At 41.6% G+C, this 22,708-nt stretch overlaps 1 protein-coding gene across 26 annotated transcripts in view; it reads left to right on the top strand.

The window, feature by feature from the left end:
- MAP7 (microtubule associated protein 7) overlaps window positions 1-22,708 on the top strand; it is a 179,311-nt gene that overhangs the window by 18,898 nt on the left and 137,705 nt on the right. For 8 of the 26 annotated variants that reach the window (XM_086318031.1, XM_086318029.1, XM_086318024.1 and 5 more), the window contains exon 1: window positions 7,072-7,820. The exons of 14 other annotated variants lie outside the window; for them this stretch is intronic. In XM_086318031.1, the coding sequence (XP_086174157.1) occupies window positions 7,688-7,820 (133 nt within the window). In that variant the 5' untranslated portion in view covers window positions 7,072-7,687. Of the gene's footprint in view, window positions 1-7,064; window positions 7,821-22,708 lie in introns of those variants that run through there. 4 more of the 26 variants (XM_086318013.1, XM_086318006.1, XM_086318012.1 and 1 more) reach the window with 1 other exon arrangement.

The following is a 22,708-nucleotide window of genomic DNA, read 5'->3' as shown; positions in this document are numbered from 1 at the left end:
CTGCCTTTGTGCAGTATTTCTTTGTCCAGCTCAGCCTAATGCTGCAAGATGGCACAATGTTGTGCCTTTATGGCCACATATGCCATCGGGAAGTAGCATCATTCTAGGAAACTGTAAGGAAGCCTTTTAACTTCAAGGAAGGGGATGGCAGAGAACCATCTGGGACCTTTTGTTCCCTAGGAGTTGTTTTGATTTCACATCCACCTATGCTGGCTTTGTCGTTTTCAAACCAGCTAAGATTTTTTAAATTACATTACAATGTGTATTTCTAAAGCTCCTGCTTGCAGTAAATTGCAGCTTGCTTTGGGGAGATGCATAAAGTATTTAAAAGATTACTGAAATCTAGGAGTTTTGAAGAATTAATAGTCTCTGCAAATATAGAAATGTGGGAAAGCATTTTGGCACTTCTGGGCTCCACTGGAAAGTAACTTATATGGATATAGAACTGTAATTTACCAGTGACTGGTCATGTGATCCAGCAGTAGTGATTTTTGTTTTCAGCTACAGTCCTTGATTAGTGCAAATCAGCCCCTTTACCATTTCTATAACGTTTTTGTAAAGCTCACTAGGCTTTCAGAAAGGAAAATCCAGGTATGCTTTCTCACTGATGAAGCAGATTTCTCTTTGCAAGAGGCAATTCTTAGATTCACTCAGGAACTATCGCTGTTTTCCAGTTTTGTGGTCACAAAAGCTTGGGTAGCATAAATATGAACAGCAGCCTGAAGGGTATGTGTGGGATGCGTGTGCCTACATGTGTTTAGTCTCTTATATAACATCTCGACAACGAGGCCCAAGTCATGAGCTAACTCTCCTGCAGATCAGCAGGTTTAACTCTGTTTCGTGCTCATGGTTTGGTGCCAGCCAGGCAGCCAGGGTAGAAAGACAGACAGACATAAATTCATTGTGTACTGTGGGAGTGGGGTGAAAACAGCAGTTGCTCAAGGGCCTATTGGCCTGTTTGGTTCATAGCAATGATGAGTGAGTGGTACCATTTCCACCTATGATTTTTCAGTACATTTGGTGATTTTTCTGCTAATATTTTTTTCTCTGTACAAAGCCAGGCTAGTTGTAAAATCTACCCTTTTGCACCAGTTAGAGTCTGACACAACTGAAGTGACTTTGCAGTAGCAGCAGCAGTCTCATTTGTGCGGAGTCTCTGTTACTACATCACTTACTATTTTAACAGTTTAAACAAAGCACTTGTAAAACCTGATTGATTCTTGGAAGTCTACGTGCCCGCATTCCATGGGAACTGAATGAAGCTCCTGTATCTGTAGGTGACAAGCAAGGACAGTCGTGACATGTTGAATTGAAAATGCTAATTAGTGCTGAGAACAGTAAAGTTCAGAGTAGTATTCCTTTTAATTCTGGGAATATTAATTTAAGGTCCCACTCTCCCGCTTTTCACATTTGGTTTTATTTTGGGTCAGAGTGTAAAAAGGAAAAGATTATAGCCTCAGGCTCTGCCCCTTCAGGGATTGAGCCAGGGCAGTCCTGCAGTTGCATAACTTAAACCTCTGTATCTGTAAAATCCTGGGTTTGAGTATTTAGGAAACTAATCTCAAATGTATTCATATGTCTTAAATGAGGTAACAAATGTGTACTTCATGGATAGGAAAAAATACTTTATTATAATTATTTGATCTTGAACTGTTTGCTTTCCTGTGACTGGTCACAGCTGTGACTGTGATGTGGTGGGTTTTGGAGTCAGGATCCACAGGGCAGCAGGATAAAAGCTTCTTGGCTTTAGAGCTGATGGGCCTGAGTTTAATTCTGACTCAGTGATTTAACTAGCTGTGTCACTCGAACCTCTCTGAGCCTCTGTTTCCTGATCTGTCAAGTGACAACTCCTCTCTCTCAGGGCTGCTGTAACTAACCAAGATAACATGGGCTTTCTTGGTGGCTCACATGGTAAAGAATCCACCTGCAATACAGAGGACCCAGGCTCGATCCCGGGCTCAGGAATATCCTCTGGAGAAGGGAATGACAACCCACTCCAGTATTCTTGCCTGAACAATCCCATTGTCAGAGGAGCCTGGCGACTTTCACTTTGTGGACTTCCCTGGTGATCCAGTGGTTAAGACTCTGCTCTCCCAATGCAGGGAGCCCAGGTTCGATCCCTGGTCAGGGAACTAGAGCCCACATGCCGCAACTAAGACCCAGTGCAACTAAATAAATATTTTGAGGCTTCCCTGTTGGCTCAGATAGTGAAGAATCTGTCTGCAATGTGGGAGACCCGAGATCAACCCCTGGGTCAGGAAGATCTCCTGAAGAAGGGAATCCACTCCAGTATGCTTGCCTGGAGAATCCAGGACAGAGGAGCCTGGCAGGCTATAGTCCATGGGGTCCCAAAGAGCAACTAACACTTTGACTTTCAAGATAACATATCTAACGCACCTGGCACAGTGTCAGACAGGAAGTTAAACATGTTGCCAGCTGTTGGGTTCTTATATTCCTATACTTGAGACCACACTGCCTTATGAGTTGAGTGATGGTGGCAATCTCTGACCTCCTTCAGTAGGCTCTCATTTCCCTCCGCCCCCCCAAAAATGATTTTAAATGTAACTTGTATTCTTTTAAAAACAAAGCAAAACAAAACAGCCATTTTAGTGGTTTTCACATTTTGAGACAAATTGAAATTTTCCAGGAGACCCCTCAGGCTAGAGCAGGAACAATTCCGTCTCCCTCACTGAGGGGTATTGCAGTGAAGTTCACAGAAGAGGAAGACTTTTGATTGCCTGGGTTGAGTGTTGAAGCTGGGCTGTCCTGTGATCTCTCTTCCCCAGGACCTGCATTCTGCTGGGAACCTTGAGTGCAGCCACAGACATCAAGGAGGACTCCTTCCTGAAATCTGTATCTTGTCAGGACAACTTAAATGCTATATAGTATTTGCTTTGCTGTTGCATTTCTCCCATAAAATGATTGAGACCATCCCTGAAAGTAATGGACTGGACACCTTCTGCAGAGGTCAAAAACCACTCTTAGTAAAAGTTTTTTGTTGTCCTTCTAGGTGGAGAAGAAGATCCCTTTTTCTTCTTTCAGTAGTATTTTATTAAACTCAGTGGTTAGCTATATTTGAGTGAGGAATATGTTCTGAATGAAATCTGTCATTTGCCCAAGACATTGATATTCATTTTCTCTTCCAAAAGGTAGTTTCAACTATACTTTGTATGTGTGTTGCTTTTGTAAGTACCGGCCTGATTCTCTAGAAGGAACTAAAATAGATTTGAAAATATTTCAGGTATGTTTATGTATGATAATTGGCCTGTGTTTATTAATCATCTGATTAATGAAGGAAGATTGAAGTAGGAAGAAGGGAATCTAAATTTTCATCATAGACTTGCTGCCAAGTAACATTTGACTTGTGCAAGGAACTTCATTTCATGGGCCTGGGCTTCCTTGAATGTAAAATGATGCTGATTCAGATGCTTTCTGAGACCCATTCAGCTCATTTTCGTCCAAATGCCTATGTCACAGGTTGACATGATTTTATTTTTTTTTTTATTTTTTTATTTATTTTTTTTTTTTAATTTTATTTTTTAAAAAAAAATCACATGCTCCCCATCCTGAACCCTCCTCCCTCCCAACCTCCCCATACCATCCCCCTGGGCCTTCCCAGCGCACCAGGCCCAAGCATCCAGCATCGTGCACTGAACCTGGACTGGCATCTCGTTTCATACATGACATTTCACATGTTTCAATGACATTCTCCCAAATCTTCCCACCCTCTCCCACAGAGTCCATAAGACTGTTCTATACATCAGTGTCTCTTTTGCTGTCTCGTACACAGGGTTATCGTTACCATCTTTCTAAATTCCATATACATGCGTTAGTATACTGTATTTATGTTTTTCCTTCTGGCTTACTTCACTCTGTATAATAGTCTCCAGTTTCATCCACCTCATTAGAACTGATTCAAATGTATTCTTTTTAATGGCTGAGTAATACTCCATTGTGTATATGTACCACAGCTTTCTTATCCATTCATCTGCTGATGGACATCTATGTTGCTTCCATGTCCTGGCTATTATAAACAGTGCTGCGATGAACATTGGGGTACACGTGTCTCTTTCCCTTCTGGTTTCCTCAGTGTGTATGCCCAGCAGTGGGATTGCTGGATCATAAGGCAGTTCTATTTCCAGTTTTTTAAGGAATCTCCACACTGTTCTCCATAGTGGCTGTACTAATTTGCATTCCCACCAACAGTGTAAGAGGGTTCCCTTTTCTCCACACCCTCTCCAGCATTTATTATTTGTAGACTTTTGGATCGCAGCCATTCTGACTGGTGTGAAATGGTACCTCATAGTGGTTTTGATTTGCATTTCTCTGATAAAGAGTGATGTTGAACATCTTTTCAAGTGTTTGTTAGCCATCTGTATGTCTTCTTTGGAGAAATGTCTATTTAGATCTTTGGCCCATTTTTTGATTGGGTCATTTATTTTTCTGGAGTTGAGCTGTAGGAGTTGCTTGTATATTTTTGAGATTAGTTGTTTGTCGGTTGCTTCATTTGCTATTATTTTCTCCCATTCTGAAGGCTGTCTTTTCACCTTGCTAATAGTTTCCTTTGATGTGCAGAAGCTTTTAAGTTTAATTAGGTCCCATTTGTTTATTTTTGCTTTTATTTCCAATATTCTGGGAGGTGGGTCATAGAGGATCCTGCTGTGATGTATGTCAGAGAGTGTTTTGCCTATGTTCTCCTCTAGGAGTTTTATAGTTTCTGGTCTTATGTTGAGATCTTTAATCCATTTTGAGTTTATTTTTGTATATGGTGTTAGAAAGTGTTCTAGTTTCATTCTTTTACAAGTGGTTGACCAGATTTCCCAGCACCACTTGTTAAAGAGATTGTCTTTAATCCACTGTATATTCTTGCCTCCTTTGTCAAAGATAAGGTGTCCATATGTGCGTGGATTTATCTCTGGGCTTTCTATTTTGTTCCATTGATCTATATTTCTGTCTTTGTGCCAGTACCATACTGTCTTGATAACTGTGGCTTTGTAGTAGAGCCTGAAGTCAGGTAGGTTGATTCCTCCAGTTCCATTTTTCTTTCTCAAGATCGCTTTGGCTATTCGAGGTTTTTTGTATTTCCATACAAATTGTGAAATTATTTGTTCTAGCTCTGTGAAGAATACTGTTGGTAGCTTGATAGGGATTGCATTGAATCTATTGACATGATTTTAAATAAACCCCATATCTGAAACTTCCTACATTTCTCTAAGCCACAAATCAAAATGTGTTAATTAAATCTCCCCGCCTTTGGAGGGAAAGATTTCTGAAGATTTATCTGTTGTTGTTTTTCTCCCAGCAGCATTTGCTAACCATTTAGTACATTTCCAGCCCTAGGCTGGGCTGCTGCTGCTGCTGCTTAGTCGCTTCAGTCGTGTCCGACTCTGTGCGACCCCATAGACGGCAGCCCACCAGGCTCCCCCGTCCCTGGGATTCTCCAGGCAAGAACACTGGAGTGGGTTGCCATTTCCTTCTCCAGTGCATGAAAGTGAAAAGTGAAAGGGAAGTCACTCAGTCGTGTCCAACTCTATCGACCCCATGGACTGCAGCCTACCAGGCTCCACTGTCCATGGGATTTTCCAGGCAAAAGTACTAGAGTGGGGTGCCATTGCCTTCTCTGAGGCTGGGCACTATAAGTAAATAAATAGCAAAAGTATTCCTAGATACAGTTGACAGTTGAAAACACCTTAAATAATCATGAAGCAAAAGTGAACTACTTATAAAAATGTATTATAAAATATAATTAAAGCAGCTGATATTTATTAAGCACTTTTTTATGCTGGCACCAGCCATCATTTAAACCTTGCCCCTAATCCTATGAGACAAATGGTGTCATAAACCCAATTTTATGGAGAAAACTGAGGTACCAAGAGGGTAGTGAATTGTCTGAAGTTACTCTGCCATGTCAAGGATTTAGATAGGATGTCTTCCTTACCTTAGTACCCCTGGGTCCTCTCTTAGATAAGTGAGTTTGTTGTTGTTTAGTTGCTAAACCATGTTTGACTCTTTTTGTGACTCTGTGGACTATAGCCTATCAAACTCCTCTGTCCATGGGTTTTCCCAGGCAAGAATACTGGAGTGGGTTGCCATTTCCTTCTCCAGGGGATCTTCTCAACCCACGGATCAAACCTGTATATCTTGAGTCTCCTGCATTGATAGGCGAATTCTTTACCACTGAGCCACCAGGGAAGTCCATAGTAAGTTTAGGGGTTGAGAAAAAAGTAAGAGAGTAGGCTGGGGGCGGGAGGATGGCTACAGACTTTCTAAGCCAACTTGAATTTGATTAAAAGGCAGAAACAAAAGATTTGGAGTTTGACATTTTTAGTATCATTTATTGTATATTTAGGTTTTCTTGCACACAGCATAAATTTTAGGCAGCCTAGAAATGGAGAGTCTCATAAAATGAGAGAGATGATTTCAGGAGAAAACAATAATCACATGATTGTGTGCTTTGGAGAAATCAGTCCAAAAAAGAGCTAAAATTGGGTCAAGTGTTGGGAATTGCTCAGCCCTGCTGGTAAGGAGTTGCCCAGAGTGGTGGGAATTGGGGGGAGTTTGCTGGATATAATCAAAGCAGCTTTTTGCCCATTGGAGGATCATAGTGTCTCATTTGTATCCCTTCAGCATGACCTGCAGAAGCAGTATTTCAGATTGTGGTCTCTGTGAGAACAGGCAGAGTTCTCCCCTGCCTGTCTTCAGTGGAGAGTCTCAGGGACATGGTCAGGCTAGTCCTCATGACAGGTACCACCAGGCCTGCACTTAAACAGACTCTGGGGTCTTAAGAGTGTCAGGGAAACTGGGATGTGTTACTGAGTGTAAAGTGAGCTGGAGGGTACCAGTCAAGCCTTCATTCATCCAGGGGCTCACAAACATTGTTACGATGGAAAACCTGGTCCCCCAAAGAAGCAAAAGCAGTCTCACCTTGAGCCCCTTTCCCCAACTAGGGAGTCCTTGCTGCCTGTGCAAGCAGAATGACATTTCTCCTCCCCTCCTGCTGCTCCTGCTGCTGCGAGGGAGAGGGAGCTGCCCAGCGGCTGGGCGGCCTCGCCTCCTCGCGCTGTAACCCTCTGCTGGCGAGCTCCCAGGACCAGCATCCCAGCAGGCTGGCTGCTGCCGCTCCACCGGGAAGATGGAGCCGCTCCCAGCCCTCCTCGATTAGGATATGTCAGGGTTGTCAGGGCAACTGTTCACGGCAGCATCTCCTACTTCCCCTTCTCTGCTGAGTGCTGAATATTTTCTGTGTGGTAGCAGGAAGAAGACTGGGAAAAGGTGCCGAGCAGGAAGGAGAAGCTGGGATCTGACTGAGCAGGTTAGGCAGTAGAGAGAAGCATTCGCCCCTGCGTGCCTTTCGCAGGGCTTTTCTGGAAGGAGAGAGTGGGAGGGTGTGGGTGTGGGTATGGGTGTGTGAGTGAGCGAGCTTGAGCCAGCACACGTGCCTGTGAGGAGTAAGTGGGAGGGGGCTCGAAGGGGAGGGGGCGCTGCTAGGTGAGGGGGAACCGCAGGGCCTCAGTTGCCAGGAGGCTGGTAGTATCTGTCAGCTGTTTGCACACTATTTCCCCATAGGGGATCTATTACAAGTGCTCAAATGAACCGGCAGCTTAGAAACTAGCAGCTTCCTGGGAGCTGCAATTATATAAGCATATACTTTGGATATACTGATAATTAAAAAACAAGTCGCAGCGGTATGCCTGGATCAGCTACAGCTCTCCGACAAGAGAGACTGAAGAAGACCCATGCAAGGCCAGTCCCCCTTGGTTTATTCACCATTAATGAGGAAGATGAGCAGCAGAAGAATGGACATTCCAGAAGACCAAAAGGTATGCATCAGCCCTACCCTGTGGTCAGAGCCAGACCAGCCCCCCGTTTCCCACACTCCCTACAGCACTCTTATCAACTGGACTCTGGGGCACGCTGTGTGGAGTGCTGGTGACCTGCCAGCACAGTTCGCTGGTTATATTTACACATTCTTTAGGGCTGTGTGTGTCTGAAAGGGAGAACAGATTTTTGCAGATTGGGTAGGTTTCAGATCAGATGCCTACTTGACTCAAGGTGCTTTCTGGGCCTAGACAGCTTTAATCTTCACCTGCTCGCTTAAATAGTCACCAGTGACTGTCCTCATCAAGAGGAGGGAATGTGAGTTCTCAAGGTTAAAATGAATAGCTCTCCGCCTTCCGTAGGTGCATTGGGCGATTTTCTCCTTGAGAGAGATGAGTTGGATTGAGTGACCCAAGAGTGCAGCATTTCCATGGGCAGAGGGTCAAGCTGTTACTTCCTTTTCTATTTTGAAGTGCTGAGAGGAGGAAATCAAACACCGAACATGACTGTGGGAGGCAAGGCTGGGGAGCAGGGAGGAGACCCTGAGGTTTTATAACTTCTGATGACAACTCTGCTGCATCTGAATAGAGGTTGAAATGTGCTGGATATGGAAAGGAGAGGACCAGTTCTTGTGCTGTCCCTTCATCAGGATGAAATGGAGCAACAGCTCGCCAACTTCTTTCATCCCAAGTACTGCATCATCTTTAGTGCTGTCTCATGGCCACCCTCCTGGGCCTGCAGTCACCATTCAGACAGCAACATGGTGCATTTTTGAAGCAGGACTTCAAGGCTTATGTTTTCTAGTATCATTCTTGCAACGCCCCCTTCCTACACACAGATGAGCTATTAAGCTGATCGGTGATCAGTTTTGTTGTTTCCTATGTTCTGATTACATTTTAGCTTGTGTTCAAATTGTTCTGTCACCGAGAGATCACATTTTGCTCAGCGTGTCTCAGAGCTGTAGCATAGCAAAGGAGCAAGGAAATATTTGAGCAGTGATAAAATGAGCGTTTACATAGAAGCCACTGTCTGAAGACAGCTGGCTCTTTCTCTCCTGGTTCTGGAATCAATCTCTTTGCTTTTAGGAAATATAATGTAAACTCTCTAAACCAAAAAGTATATTTTAATCTCATCTTTAAAAGGCTAGACAAGGAAGTCCTAATAAGTAGAGTCTTATTACTGCAGTTGATCTCGTTTCACCGTCAGACTTCGTTTCTGCCTGAGGACCAGCCGTCTTCAGGTATCTGATGCTGTGTGACTAGAAGGTGACTCAGGGGATTTTTTTATTTGCCCATGAACTAGATCTTGATGAAAACTCAATCCTTTTTCAATTGTTGGTAGCAAATCATTTGGCCTTCTGGCATTTGGTAGCTTTAAAAAATGGATGTGGGTTTGTTGAATTGTGGCCACTGTGGATTTTTGGAGAAGTTGTTGTTGATTTGTGGCACTGTTCCCCGTGTGTCCTAGAACAGGAATTTAGGATCATCATCCATTTTGTCCTTAGTAATTTTCTTGAATTTCCTTTCTGTCTCCTGTTCTTTTCAGTTGCCTCTAGGATTTTATTTAAAAGGAAAGAGGGCTAGGGGACGGAGGTGCTTCTTAAAATCGATTTGCTTTTGGCAATTTATGCAACTTCTTGGGCAAGAGACTTAAATCGAGGAGTTTCTGATCCCCTACTATTCTGTTTTTTCTACCTTCCCCCACACCAAGGGCAGAGGGGAGGGTGAACGATGAGGGGGGAAAAGCCTATGCTGATAAGGATGTCCAGACTTTCTGTATATCCCAGAATGTCTCTAATTTAGGAGACATTCAGTAAAATAAGCAGATCAGGCATCTTGGGGGTGTCTGAGATTCTTGATGGGTAAGACTGTTCGATTCTGAATTAGTCATCAGGTCTATAGGAGCAATAGGAATGTTCACTTTTAAGTCTAGCTTCGTCCATCAGGAGGACAATGATGGAAATATTGTCTGCACTGTGCAGTATGATAAACCACTAGCCACATGTGGCAAAGAGCACTTGCAGTATGGCTGTTACAGCTGGCAAACTGATTTTTAAAATTGTATTACTTTTTAGTTAAATTTAAAGATGGTCGTGTGTGGCTAGCGGCTACTTTACTAAACAACGCAGTTCTAGTGCATAGAGCTATGACTTTCTGAATTTGTCCTCTTTGTCCATGCTTGATTGCTTCCTGGTGCCAGATTTGGTTGATCCTGAAATGAATGTGTTATTAAGAAGGGCAGTGGGGAGCAGACAGTCTGTTCTCTGCAGAGTAGCACATTAACCTGGATTTACAGATAACTTCATTTTTCCTTTTCCATTTAAATGGTATTGCCTGCTCTGTATATTATTCTTACCAGTTGCTCATTTCCTATGCCATTTTAATGAACTCCTATTTTCTATATTATTTCCAAAACAGCACAGCAGGATAACATGCAATTTATCTTTTAGTCTAACCCTTAAGATAAGCAATCAAAAACTTTGGGTTTTTTTTTTTTTTTTTCCTGCTTACTGCATGATCTAATCAGCCAACCATGTTCCAACCTGGTTTTCAATGCTTAGTATCTTTGTTGTATCATTACCAGGAATAGAGAAGCTTGGCATCTAAATTGAATAAGCTGAATGCTTCTGTTTGGGATTACCCTGGTTAATGGCAGTGGCACCTTTCCAGGTACTCTGTTCATCAGTGTGGATGAACACGGCGATTATCATCTCGACTCCCAGTGGTAGCTTCAAAATTACCTGATAGGGTCATGCTATAGTTTGGTTAGCTGGTAGACTAGATCAACTATTAAAGGAGGGATTTCTCTCCTTTGATATCTCTCGTATAATCAATAGCAATATGAATGTTTTACATGCCTGCTTATTATTGATGTATAGCACTTAGTAATTGGGAATGAGCTGGACTTATGCTGTTGCTCTTACACCTCAGAACCCAAGCCTCCATGTAATGCTGCCTGTATAACTTGAGTAGGAGAGATTGTTTAGGTATTGCAGTGACTGAATTGGTTTCAAGGCCAAAGTGCCTTATAAGTTTTGCTGAGTTCAGTGTGATTATTTAGTAATATGACATTTCTCCCTAAACCAGCATTTGTTAATTGCTCACTCTCTGCAGATTACTCTGCTGGCCATTGAAAGGGCTGCAAAGATAACTGACATGGTTTCTGCTTTCAGAAGTGTTTAACCATCTAAGAGAAGAAGACAAGTATGTACAAATAATGCAAGGATATTAACTGAAATTAAGGGCTGATAATGTAATGATATTACCTCTGCATACAGAGTGTAAGCTGCTTAAGGGCCAAGTCTACTCCATGTCATAAGTACTTTGCAGATGCAGGGAAAGCTATTGAATGGAGATAGATTTAACATTCAGAAATAATTTTCTCTGGTTCTTAAAGGTCTTACTAACGCAGGGATTCAAAGATGTTGATGGTATTAGAATCATCCTTCCAAGGTAACTACTTTGAAGGAGTGTAGCATTTGGATGTATCTGATGTGTTCATTGTATTATTCTCTGCTGCACTGCATTTATCTAATAGTATATTGAGGATTCTGCTGTTTGTTGCTTTCCACCATGGTATGCATTGTTCTCTTTGAAAAAATACAGGTATGTGTTCACAAGGTAGAATCAGTTGACTACTTGTTAGTATCTCGGTTAACCCCTTCTGCCCCTTTTGTTAGCTAATCGCAGGTTAGAGTGTAAAGAAATAAAAATTTCTCCTTGAAATCAGGACACAGTAATTGTGAGAAACTGAGCTCCTCTTCTCCCCTTCCCTACCATTTTGTTAAAAATGTGTATTGATGGAGCCTGCAAGTGACTCTTCTTCTTTCAGCTTGTCCCTTGTAAAGGTAGAATTTCTGCCAGTTAAGGTTTCCAAATGAAATACAATCTACCATTTACTGTCTATATTCCTATTGGATAGGTGGTGATCTAACAACTGTAATGTCCTCTTTGTAAGTCATGAGTCTTTTTCTTTTCAAGGGAAGTGATATGTTAAGACGTGTGAATGCCATTCTAGAATCATTCTCACACATTTCCTCGTTTCTTTTTCTCTTTTGTTTTGTAAGACTTGGACCATTGTCTGTTCGCAGTGTTCTTATTTGTGCCATTTGAAGACTAGGCAAAAGGCTTTAGCCATAGAATTTTACAGCTAGTGAGGCAAAAGTATAGTTTAGAAAAACAGCAATACCAAAGATCTCCATTGTGAGGAGAAACATCTTAGACAAATTGATTGGCATATCTTGTATTTGTTAAAGAAACCCTAAATATATTTATTCAAAGCAGTTATATTTTTTTTAAAAAGAACAGAGTATACCAGGAACAAGGACCACAACATCTAATGCATAGCTTGCACTCACTGGATTCTCCATAAGTATCTGTATGTAGCTGTTTTTCAGGCATCCCTATGTTCTAGAAGTAGAAATTAGCATAGATGGATCGCTGTATACTAGGGAAACATGATTTAACTGGTACATAACCAAGTTTTTTTGAACAGTGAGTATGTAATGGAATTTGTTTCCTATCTAAAACTAATAGGTTTAAAACTTGTGTGCCTGTTTTAAGAGCTGTAATTGATGGAGCTAAAATTTAGCTGACTGCTTCAACCATAAAAACTAAAAACACATATTTGATGAGGCTCTCCCAGCTGATAAATCTTAGACCTTATTTATTGGAAGATTGATGTGAGTATCCATTTCCACTAACATCAGCATGTCTCAAGGAGCATTTAATTTGTTGCTGCCAAAAGTTTTCCAGGTGACTTGCAGGCACCTTGACCATATTTTTAGCAGAAACGAATACCTTCACAGCAACAAAGGTAATTTGAGAGAGTCCGTCTTAATGCTCAGATTTTTGTAGGCCTTTAGAAGAAGCCCCGTTTATATTGGACCCTCTGTGGGGTGTTAGGTTTAGGTTGCAGATTTGCTAGCTTCAGAAGGCAAGTCATACCACATTATACCTCAGATGCAAAGGCCCAGAGTGTATCACAGATGGACATAGACTTTGTGTTTGAAATAGTTGTCAGAGCACCATGGAAATCGCTTTGCTGACTATAAAATGCAAGTCCTTTTTTTTTTTAGCCCATATGCCCAGCATTGATTTGTTAGTGAGAGAACTGTAACAGATGCTGTCCAGATTCTGAAGAATTTACCGTCCTTGGTCCAGTGTGGGGTATGAAATGAGAATACAGCTTAGGAGTATAGACCAAGGAAAATTATTTTCACAGTTTCCATTGAGTGTGAAAATAGGCAAATCACGTTTATTTAACCTCATTATTTCCAAGCCTCAGGTTCTCAGCTGTAAAGAGAAATTAATAAAATGATACTCACAGGTGGTGGTGAAAATGAGCAATAATGTAAGTACTTAGCACCCTCTCTGGGAAATAATTGGGGTACATTGAATGAGAGTTACAGAAATGATAATTTGCAGTCCTATGCCCCACATTTTCTGTTAACTTCTACCAGCATGTTCTCTTGGGGGTATGGGTTATGGGCTCACAGAAAGACCACCATGCTTATCCCTTCTGGCACCCTCATCAGAGAAAGATTTTTCTCTAGTCTGATCTCCTACCTTTTAACTTGCTTGTAAAAAGTTTCCAGGAGGGCTGCCTCTTCTCCGAAGACTTTTTATTTTTAGTTCCTTTGCCACCACAGGCATATGCAACCGGATCATTGTCCCATGCTTATTCACGTGGATCAGATGTACCACATCTGATCAGGTAGGTTACTCATCAGGTAGATTGCTCATTGCAAAACCCTGTAATTGCGTCATGTTAGGTAAGGGAAGTAAATTGCCATTATGTCAGATCACTTACTATTTCAAATACAACCCAGGGAGTAGGCCTGTTCTTCCTCGGGAGGAATGGAAGCACCTGGTCTTTAAGGGAACGGTGGTACCGCTCTTCTGCCCGCTTTTTGTTGTTGCTGTTTAGTCACTCAGGCAAGTCGACTCTTTTGTGACGGCATGGACTGTAGCCCTCCAGGCTCCTCTGACCATGGAATTTTCCAGGCAAGAATACTGGAGTGGGTTGCCATTTCCTTCTCCCAGGGGTCTTCCCAATGCAGGGATCAAACCCACATCTCCTGCATTGGCAGGCATGTTCTTTACCACTGAGCCACTAGAGAAGCGCTCTGCCATCTTGGAAACCAATCAAAAGGAAATTTTTTTCCTTAAAATTTGTTTATTTTTCCTTCTGATATGGTGTGTGTGTGTGTGTGTGTGAGTGAGAATTGCTTGATGGAGATGTCCTAGATTGGTGGGCAGGTTTCTACCAGTGACTTAGGTTATAGACGCTCACATGTGGGGCAGCCAACGTTATGCAGGCCATTTTTCTTTTCCTATATGCGTATTTGCAACACCAAGATTGGTTCTAGGTTGCTTTAATGCTGCTCTGTGGTAGTCTCGTTTCATTCACTAGTCAGGCAGCTGTAACTGTGACAAGCATGAGTTGGGTGTTTTAGCTGCTGTTACGAAAAAGCACAGGCTGGTGGGTCTTTGTGGCCTTCCTCCTGCTGCTGTCACTTGGGTTTCTCCTCCCCTCTCTACTTTGCGAAACCTGGTCGACTCCTGCTTGTCCTTCAGTTTTAATGTCATTTCCTCAAGAGACCAGGCAAGGTCCCATGTTCTAGGCTCTCGCAGGATCTGGTACTTGTCCCTTCTCTTCAAATTGTAGATCATTTGTCAAATAGCCATTTAACATCTGTCTCCCCAACTAGACTAAACGTTGAGCAGGCAGCGACTGTAACTGTCTTGTTTACACTGTATCCCTGTACCTACAAGGCCTGGTACATAGTTGAAGGTCCCTAAATACTTGTCACATGACTGATTAGAAAGTGGTACCCTGGCAGCACCAGCCGGAGAAAATGAGGGAGCACAGCTGTCCAGGCCTCAGAACATTCCAGGGACCAGGACTTGGCTTTGAGTCTGGCAAAGGGCCAGAGATACCAGATCAAGAATCACCCTGCCGAGTGATGGGACAGTGTTAAGACATCGTCCCACTAGCTTTCATGCAGAGATGAGCTGTTGTTGGTTTTCTTCTTCCAACAGCTAAGAGTCGTGATAGAGAGCCTGCAGATACTGCAGTGACTGACTTAGAGCAAATTCCAGTGCTGGACCATTCCAGAAGCACCTTCTACCATCATCTTTCCATGACATGCTGAAAGCTCATTATAAAATAATTCACTTTAATTTGTGGTGCTTGTTCAGTCACTAAGTCGTGTCCGATTCTTTGTGATCCTATGGACTGCAGCATGCCAGGCTTCCCTGTCCTTCACTATTAGATTGTGGTATACTCATTATCACCACGTTTGAAGTGTTAAAAGATTTACCTTACTTTGGAACTATTCAAATTCACTATCATGACTGAAAGTGTAAGTTGCCATCGGAAGGAGTTGTGGCAGGGGAGAGAATGACATAAGAAACAAATCCTCATTTACTTAAACCCTCCCTGAGTTCTTTGACCAATAGTATCTGCCATTTTTTCCTGCTGCTTTGTGGATCAAGAAGCATCTCTGAGACCAGAGCTGCTGTTAACTTAGCAGTCCTGTGTGTTCCTAGTCACGTGCCTGCTGATCTCCCACCCATTTTGGTGCATCTCATTAAGCCACCTCTGAAATGGCCTTTTATGCCTTTCTTTTTACTGTTTTTACGTCAGCCTTTTTCTTCTTTTTCCTCCTCAAGACCCAGAAAAACAGGTTCTTTGTCAGTAGACAGGTCCTGGTGCAGACCTTTGTGTCAGCAACTTGTATAGATGCAAAGTAGCAACTGAGACTTTTGGATTCAAAACTTCAGCACTCTGAGTTTTTACCCTGGACTTGTTTCAGGATCACTGTTTTGTTTTTTTTTTTTACCAGTTGGTTACTTGTTACTGCTGATTCTTCTGTGATACTCCAGTGAACCCTTCTAATTTTTGCTTGTTAGTTCCTCAGTCATTTCTTACTCTTTGCGACCCCATGGATTGTAGCCCGCTAGGCTCCTCTGTCCATGGAATTCTCCAGGCAAGGATACTGGAATAGGTTGCCATTCTCTTCTCCAGAGAATCTTCCCGACCTAGGGATTGAACCTGGCATTGCTGGCAGATTCTTTACCATCTGAGCCACCAAGGTGGTATCCATTATCCTACAGCTCTGAATACTGAGCTGAATACTGTCATCCTTAGCCATCTGAATACTGTCACAGTAACCTGGGCATGAATTATGAATGGAACTCCAAACTGGCCACTTGTCAACACTTCCAGTCACCAACTTTACAGCATTATCTCACAAACCCAGTGACTTCAAAATCATCTTCACTCGACTGCTACAGTGACCTGGACATCTGCTTTGCTTCGTAGCTTTCGCTTCACCTCCATTTAGGTAGCCAGGCCGCAGTGCAAGTTGGTGCTGGGACTTGTTAGTGCTCTATCTATGGTATCATGAACTCAGATTCCCCCAGGCAGCCACAGGCTTCAGATTTAGCAAACACCGACTGTGTGCTGACCCCATGGAGACAATGTGTTAGGTTTTCCCAGATCTGTGAGATCATCCTTCTACTGGACACACAGACTCACATCTTCCAAATCCATCATCATCTGCAGAACCTCTGGGTTCCTAAACCCTCTGTGTTCTTATAGTTGTTAGTACCCTTCTAGCTCACTTGGCTTACCCTTGCCTCTTTTCAAGTCTAGAACTCATGGGTAGCCATTTCAGCAATGCACTTGCTATGAAGTTGGGGCCACCTTTACAGGCTCTGAGTTTGCCCGCGTGGCCTCTTATTTAGGGCTACTGACTGCTATGTGAAAGCACTCAGGTCTGTTCCACTTTCCTGTTCTCTCACCATCAGATGAGCCTTGATTGCTGCTGGACAGTCATTTTAGTCAAATCACGTGGCAGCTGGTATTCACCCTGTGTCTCATCCACTCTACCTCTCTTAACATCTAACACTTTCTGCCACTTTGCTGTGAATATTGAGGATGTATTGTATTAGCTTTTAGATCATAATCTACTCTATTGTAACAAGGGAGAAAATAAGTAGAAAGGCATATAGCCTGTATTATTCTAATTAAAACTCAACAATGGAAAAGAGAAGAGGAACTTTGATATAATTTTAAAGAAGGAAGAAGGTAAGATTTAAGAGGGCTTTTGGTCACTAACATTGGATTTAAATAAAGCCTGTCAGAGGATGACTGCAGCTTCATGGTCAGCAGCACAGTTCTTTGAGGCATTATACATAAGAGAAAAGCAAATTGAATGTTCCAGGTACTATCTGAGAATTTCTTGATCATTTCGTATTGATCATTACAACTATGGATGCCACATGACCAAGTTAATGCAGTCATTAATCTGTGCCATATTACTTGGAAAGAACAAGGTTAAAGAATGAGGACATACTGTTACAAGTCATGTGTTCACAAGCAAAGCTTTATATCCTACAATGAGCCATAATGGAAAAAAAAAAGAAAAAGTATGTGTGTGTATATATATGTATGTATAACCGAATCACCTTGCTGTGTAGCAGAAGTTAACACAACATTGTAAATCAACTATACTTCAATAAAATAGTTAAAAAAAGCAAAGCCTTTAGCTCGGGGCTTTTAGTATTTGAGTTCCTTCCTTCTGACAGTACTGTTGGAACCATTGCAGTGGAGGTCTGCCTAGTCATTTCCAGTGTCCCAGGTTTGATTCCCGCCGCACCCCCACCCCACCCCCCGCCCCTGCCCAAGATTATTGACTCTAGGTAATAGGAAATTTTTTGGCTGAATATGTGGCTATTTCAGTCTTCCTCTAACATATTTTATCTTAAAACTTTACTGTGATGTTTTAGTGTGAAAGTTAAAATAGAAAAAATAACTGTCTTGGGCTGTGATTGATAGTTCACCCTGGACAAATCTGTAGCATTTAGCATTTTCTGTTTTCACAAATGTGACCCTAAGGCTTAGTGTTCATTCTTCTAGAATGTTGACTGGAGGGAGGAAGGGAAAAGCAGGCACCCATGTATGAAACTGTATGAAGGATATTGGGTCAATACAAAGCTTAGCATGCTTAAGGGGTAGAATGTGCTGGTGCCAAAATTCAGAATGATTGATCTGTAATTAGTTGAAAGATTGACAAAAACTAATTTCCTTTTCCTGATGCTGATTTCCTTCTTAGAACCACAGGGTTCTAAGTGGTTCAGATTTCCAATGGTGTGACAGGCCTTTGATAGAATAGTCCCTGGTGAAAACCAAATGTTCTGAATGGTAAAATGAGCAAGTCATGTGTTAATGTCCTAGAAGCAGGTCTGAAATGTTAAATTGGGGATTGGGGATTGTAGGTCAAAGTACATGTTGAATTGAGCAGTTGCATGCCGCTCAAATGTCAAATGCTCACATCTGAGGTGTGTCATTATGATCTCTTGGAGGTAATGTGGATTCAGAGCCAGTTTTAGCACCTCTGAAGTGTATGCTTCAGGCAAGGGATTTTATATTTGTGCCTGCTGACTTCGTCTAAAAACCAGGGATAATGGTGACACCTATCTCACGGGTTATTAATGATTAAGTGGAATAATGCATCAAACATGCTCGTAACTGTGGCTGGCACTATTATGCTGGCATGTGAGTGGTAGCAAAGGTCACTGGGAAAAGTTTCTTAGCTCAATGGCTTTTCTTAATAGTTCTGATAAACCAGCATTTCTGCTAAGACTCCTAAATTCTGAGAGACTTGAAACCAATTAAAACAAAGTTTTAATTACTGAGAATTATATATCTGCTGAGAATTACTTATATAATTTAAAAATAGTTTTTCTTCTACAGTTTATCCTTTTAAAATAACTGTAGATGCCTAGTGAATGTGAAACTGTAGCAAATATTTTTATTGAAACTCGCTATCCTTGACAGTTACCTTGATAACAGCATTGTGAGTCACACAGCGCTCTCCCATCAGCCACACGAAAATGAGGACGTGAAAATGTGTTTGAAATTGCAGTGCATTGTTCTTAAGAAAATACTCAGGAAGGTACTACTTTTTGGGTTGGCCAACGCATTTTCACCTTATACATTGTTGTAAGGTTACATAATAAATATCCATATACCCATCCCAGACCATTTTTTAAAAATATTTCTTTTATATTTGAATACATAATTTGGGAAAATGTAAGTAAAGTATTACTGCAAATGTCATAGTTTCCTGTGTATCCTTCCATGGTCTTCTGTTCCGTCTCTCCCTCTCCCCTTCAGGGAGATAACACGCACCCTTCCAGTCTGTTTCTGAACTTTTACTGCATGTGTGTCCTTGTGCTTAGTTGCTCAGTCATGTCAGGCTCTCTGTGGCCCCATGGACTGTAGCCTGCCACACTTCTGTGTCCATGGAATTTTCCAGGTAAGAATACTGGAGTGGGTTGCCATGTTCTACTCTAGGGGATCTTCTGGACCCAGGGATCAAACCAGTGTCTTCTGTGTCTCCTGCATTGGCAGGTAAATTCTTTACCATTAATGCCACCTGGGAAGCCCAGGTGTATTGCTACATGTATATATCTATATCTATAAATATCATGTGTGTATATTTCAATGTATATAAATTATATTAATGTATCAGTTTGCTACTTGGTACTTTCCCCTCACTCAAGTTTTAAAAGAACTTTCTAAAATGATCAGTGTAATTTATTTTAACTGCAGCTTAGAATTCAGTACTGTGACTTTACTGCAGTGTACTATTCCGCATCTGACAGATGAAGAAGTTGATTATAGAGTTTTGTTTTCTTTGCCTTGTCTCTACTACAAATTGTGCTGTAATAACCATTTATAAACTTCTTCTTGGGCATGTGTACAAGTTTCTCTGTGTATTCCTGGAAATGGAATGTGCATTTTCACACACCAAACTGCTCTCCAAAACAGTTTTATCAGCCTCATTCCACCTATCGTATGTAAAAGTCACATATCCTAACTTAGACTGGATTTATTGTAAGACAGTTTGATTTTTGCTAGTTGGATAGATAGGAAATGGTATTTGGTTTTAATTAGCAAAGTCAGACATTGGCTAATTTTTTTTTTCTTTTAAATAATGGGGACACTGGTATTGTTTGTGTGTCCCCTCCCCGGCCCAAGGGAGGGCAGAGAAACCACTGCATCAGTAGTGTGGCTTAAAGCTCCTTGTTCTTGGCAGGTATACTGAGTCACTGGGGGAAGAAACAGATGGAACCACCACCCTGCGCAACTGGAGGGAGGGTAGTTATCTTCGTTGAAAGCATGGCTGGGCCTTAGGACAGGGTTTCAGATTCCCCTTTTCAAACAGTGCATCTTGTTTGCAGGCCTGAGCCCTTTGGTTTTCTCTTCCCATTGCTTCTTTTCACTCAGTCAGTATCACTGCTATTAGGTAGCCAGAGAAAAAGCCGTGTATATGAAAGTTAAGTTGACTTTCTTGATAAAACTTGATAACTATACACTAAGATTTCTCTTAAGGATGAAGACTGTAAGTGGCAGGGAGGGTAGAGACCATGTTTGGGGAAGATTTCTGGAGAGAGCATGTGTTGAAAACATTGCTTAAAATCAGATTTGGTAATTATTTGCAGCTTTCCATTATTCGTAATCCTTGAATCTGATTAGTATTTGTAAAGTATAAACTCTACAAATGCAAGGTATTAACATAAATAATTAAAAGGTAGGGAGTTAGCTGTATGTGACTGTGGGTTTTCTTTTATTATTGCGGAGGCTATTTTAATAACAAGAGGAAGCTTAGACTCGTAAACTGCTGGTCTGGAGACTCCAGTAATGCTCTCAGCTCAACCACATGCCATGATATATTGTACGATTGCCGTATTTTCCTGGAAAAAGAAAGGTACTTTGCTGGCGGAGGGGGTAGCAATATTCTGTGCTTTGTATCTATATCAGTTATATGGGTACAATCTGAATTCCTGGGAGGAGGGCTGTACTTGATGTAATCATATCAACCTAACTATAATTCTTATTATAGTTTGACATTGCCTTGGTCATGGCTGTAACTCATTGATTTGGGATCCTGAACCCCCAGAAAGTAATCCTTTTCAAAATTAGGGTATTTCCCAGGGGATATTTGCTGTGCTGTAAACAAGGCTACCTGCACGAGTGCCACCTCCATCCATAAGGTGCCTTCCCTGTTCATACTGTGCCCATACACTGCTCTACACTTACACGTCCCAAACTGGCGTTCTCTAGGTCAGTCCTTCTGCAGGATGTTAATGGATGTGCCAACAAGAGTGATTCTAATTCAGATTGCTTTACTATTGGACTCATAAGGGCATTTAGTATACTATTATGAATCACCAAGAAAGAATTGGTGGATGCGTTTGACTAAGGAATAATTCTGTGTTGGGTATATGTATGTCTCAACTGCACGGAGTACCACTTTAGGAGATTCTGTAGTGTTTGTGTGTGTTTGCTTGCGAAGCATCATTTAAGAAATTCTTCCTTTGCCACCACGTGGTGCCAAAGCTGTGAGCTGGTTCCATGCAAATGGATGTTAATGGGGTTTTTTTGTTTTCAATGGCTTCTGGGAGATACTTGTGACAAGTCTTGATGTGTCTAAATCTTTCAAAGTCTAACTTGGACCCCTGCAACATAACAGAAGTCTATAAACCTAACTTGGCTGCTGGTGAAAATGCACGAAAAGGTATCTCGACCTTTTTTGTTCTTGCTCTGGAAGCTGGAGGCAGATGTTATCTCAGTGGATACCAGACTCTGGTCAATGAAGTCATGGCCACCTCTGGCCATGAATTTATTGTGGAGGGCGGGGAGGAGATGGTCTGTCTATATTCTGCAACCTCATACACAGTCTGTGACCCTCCCTTCATGGGAATGTTCCACTGAGTAAAGAAGGGAAAATTTGTGATAGGAACTTGACCGTTTCCACTGAGATCTGATGCAAGCAAGTCATGATGGATCTATTTTCTGTATTCTGAAAGGATAAGTAAAATGAAATTTAAGTCATACAGTGATTTGATTATTCTACAGCTTACTTTGATATGTATGTAATAAAAGACATTTGTACAGAGAATTTCAATAAGTAATTTATTGTTGTTGTTCAGTTGCTCAGTCACGTCTGACTCTGCAACCCATGGACTGCAGCACTCGAGGCTTCCCTGTCCTTTACCATCTGCTGGAGTTTGCTCAAACTCGTGTTCATTGAGTTGGTGATGCCATCCAACCATGTCACCCTCTGTTGTCCCCTTCTCCTCCTGCCTTCAGTCTTTCCCAGCATCAGGGTCTTTTCTAATGTGTACCATTTATTTATTATATATTGTTTATTTTACCCAATAAGTAAAATAAATGATATATAAGATCAAAGAGAAAGGAATCAAAAGGAAGATCTGAGAAAAATCACTGACTTTTGGATATATTTTCTCCAGTTTGTTTTCTGTTTATCGTCCCAGTGATTTGGAACATGATGTTTTGCTATAAAAATCTACTGTGGTTACATTCCTGAAGATTTTCCCCCAACTATTCTTAAGCTTATGTTACCTGACAGTGCCAGAAAATATTAGTAAAAGATGAGCTTATATGCTTCTTAAAACAAACATTTAGAAAAATGTTGAAGATTGAAGTATGTAATTGCTGACAAATCATAGCAGATTTTGGAACACTTGTTTTTTGAGAAAATGTTAATCAGAAGTTTTCTTCTTGCTGTTCAAATCCCTCTGGGAGCCAGTTAGAAGCACTTAGTGTTAACCACCAGCATAGCACTCTGCTACTTCAGCATCATTATTCTTAATGGAAGGTAGTAACTCTAAAATTACTATAAAGCCCAGAAAGAATTTATTTAGAGTTAGTTCCAAAGTGATTCCAGATGAGTGAAAATAATTTTTCAAAACTTGAGGTTCAGTTCAGTTCAGTCACTCAGTTGTGTCTGACTCTTTGCGACCCCATGAATTGCAGCACGCCAGGCCTCCCTGTCCATCACCAACTCCCG

This window comes from Bos grunniens, chromosome 9 (genome assembly GCF_055505025.1).
Source record: "Bos grunniens cultivar Pamir isolate PY7600 chromosome 9, Bosgru_T2T1.0, whole genome shotgun sequence".
Classification (NCBI taxonomy): domain Eukaryota; kingdom Metazoa; phylum Chordata; class Mammalia; order Artiodactyla; family Bovidae; genus Bos; species Bos grunniens.
This window is presented reverse-complemented; position numbering and strand designations above follow the sequence as displayed.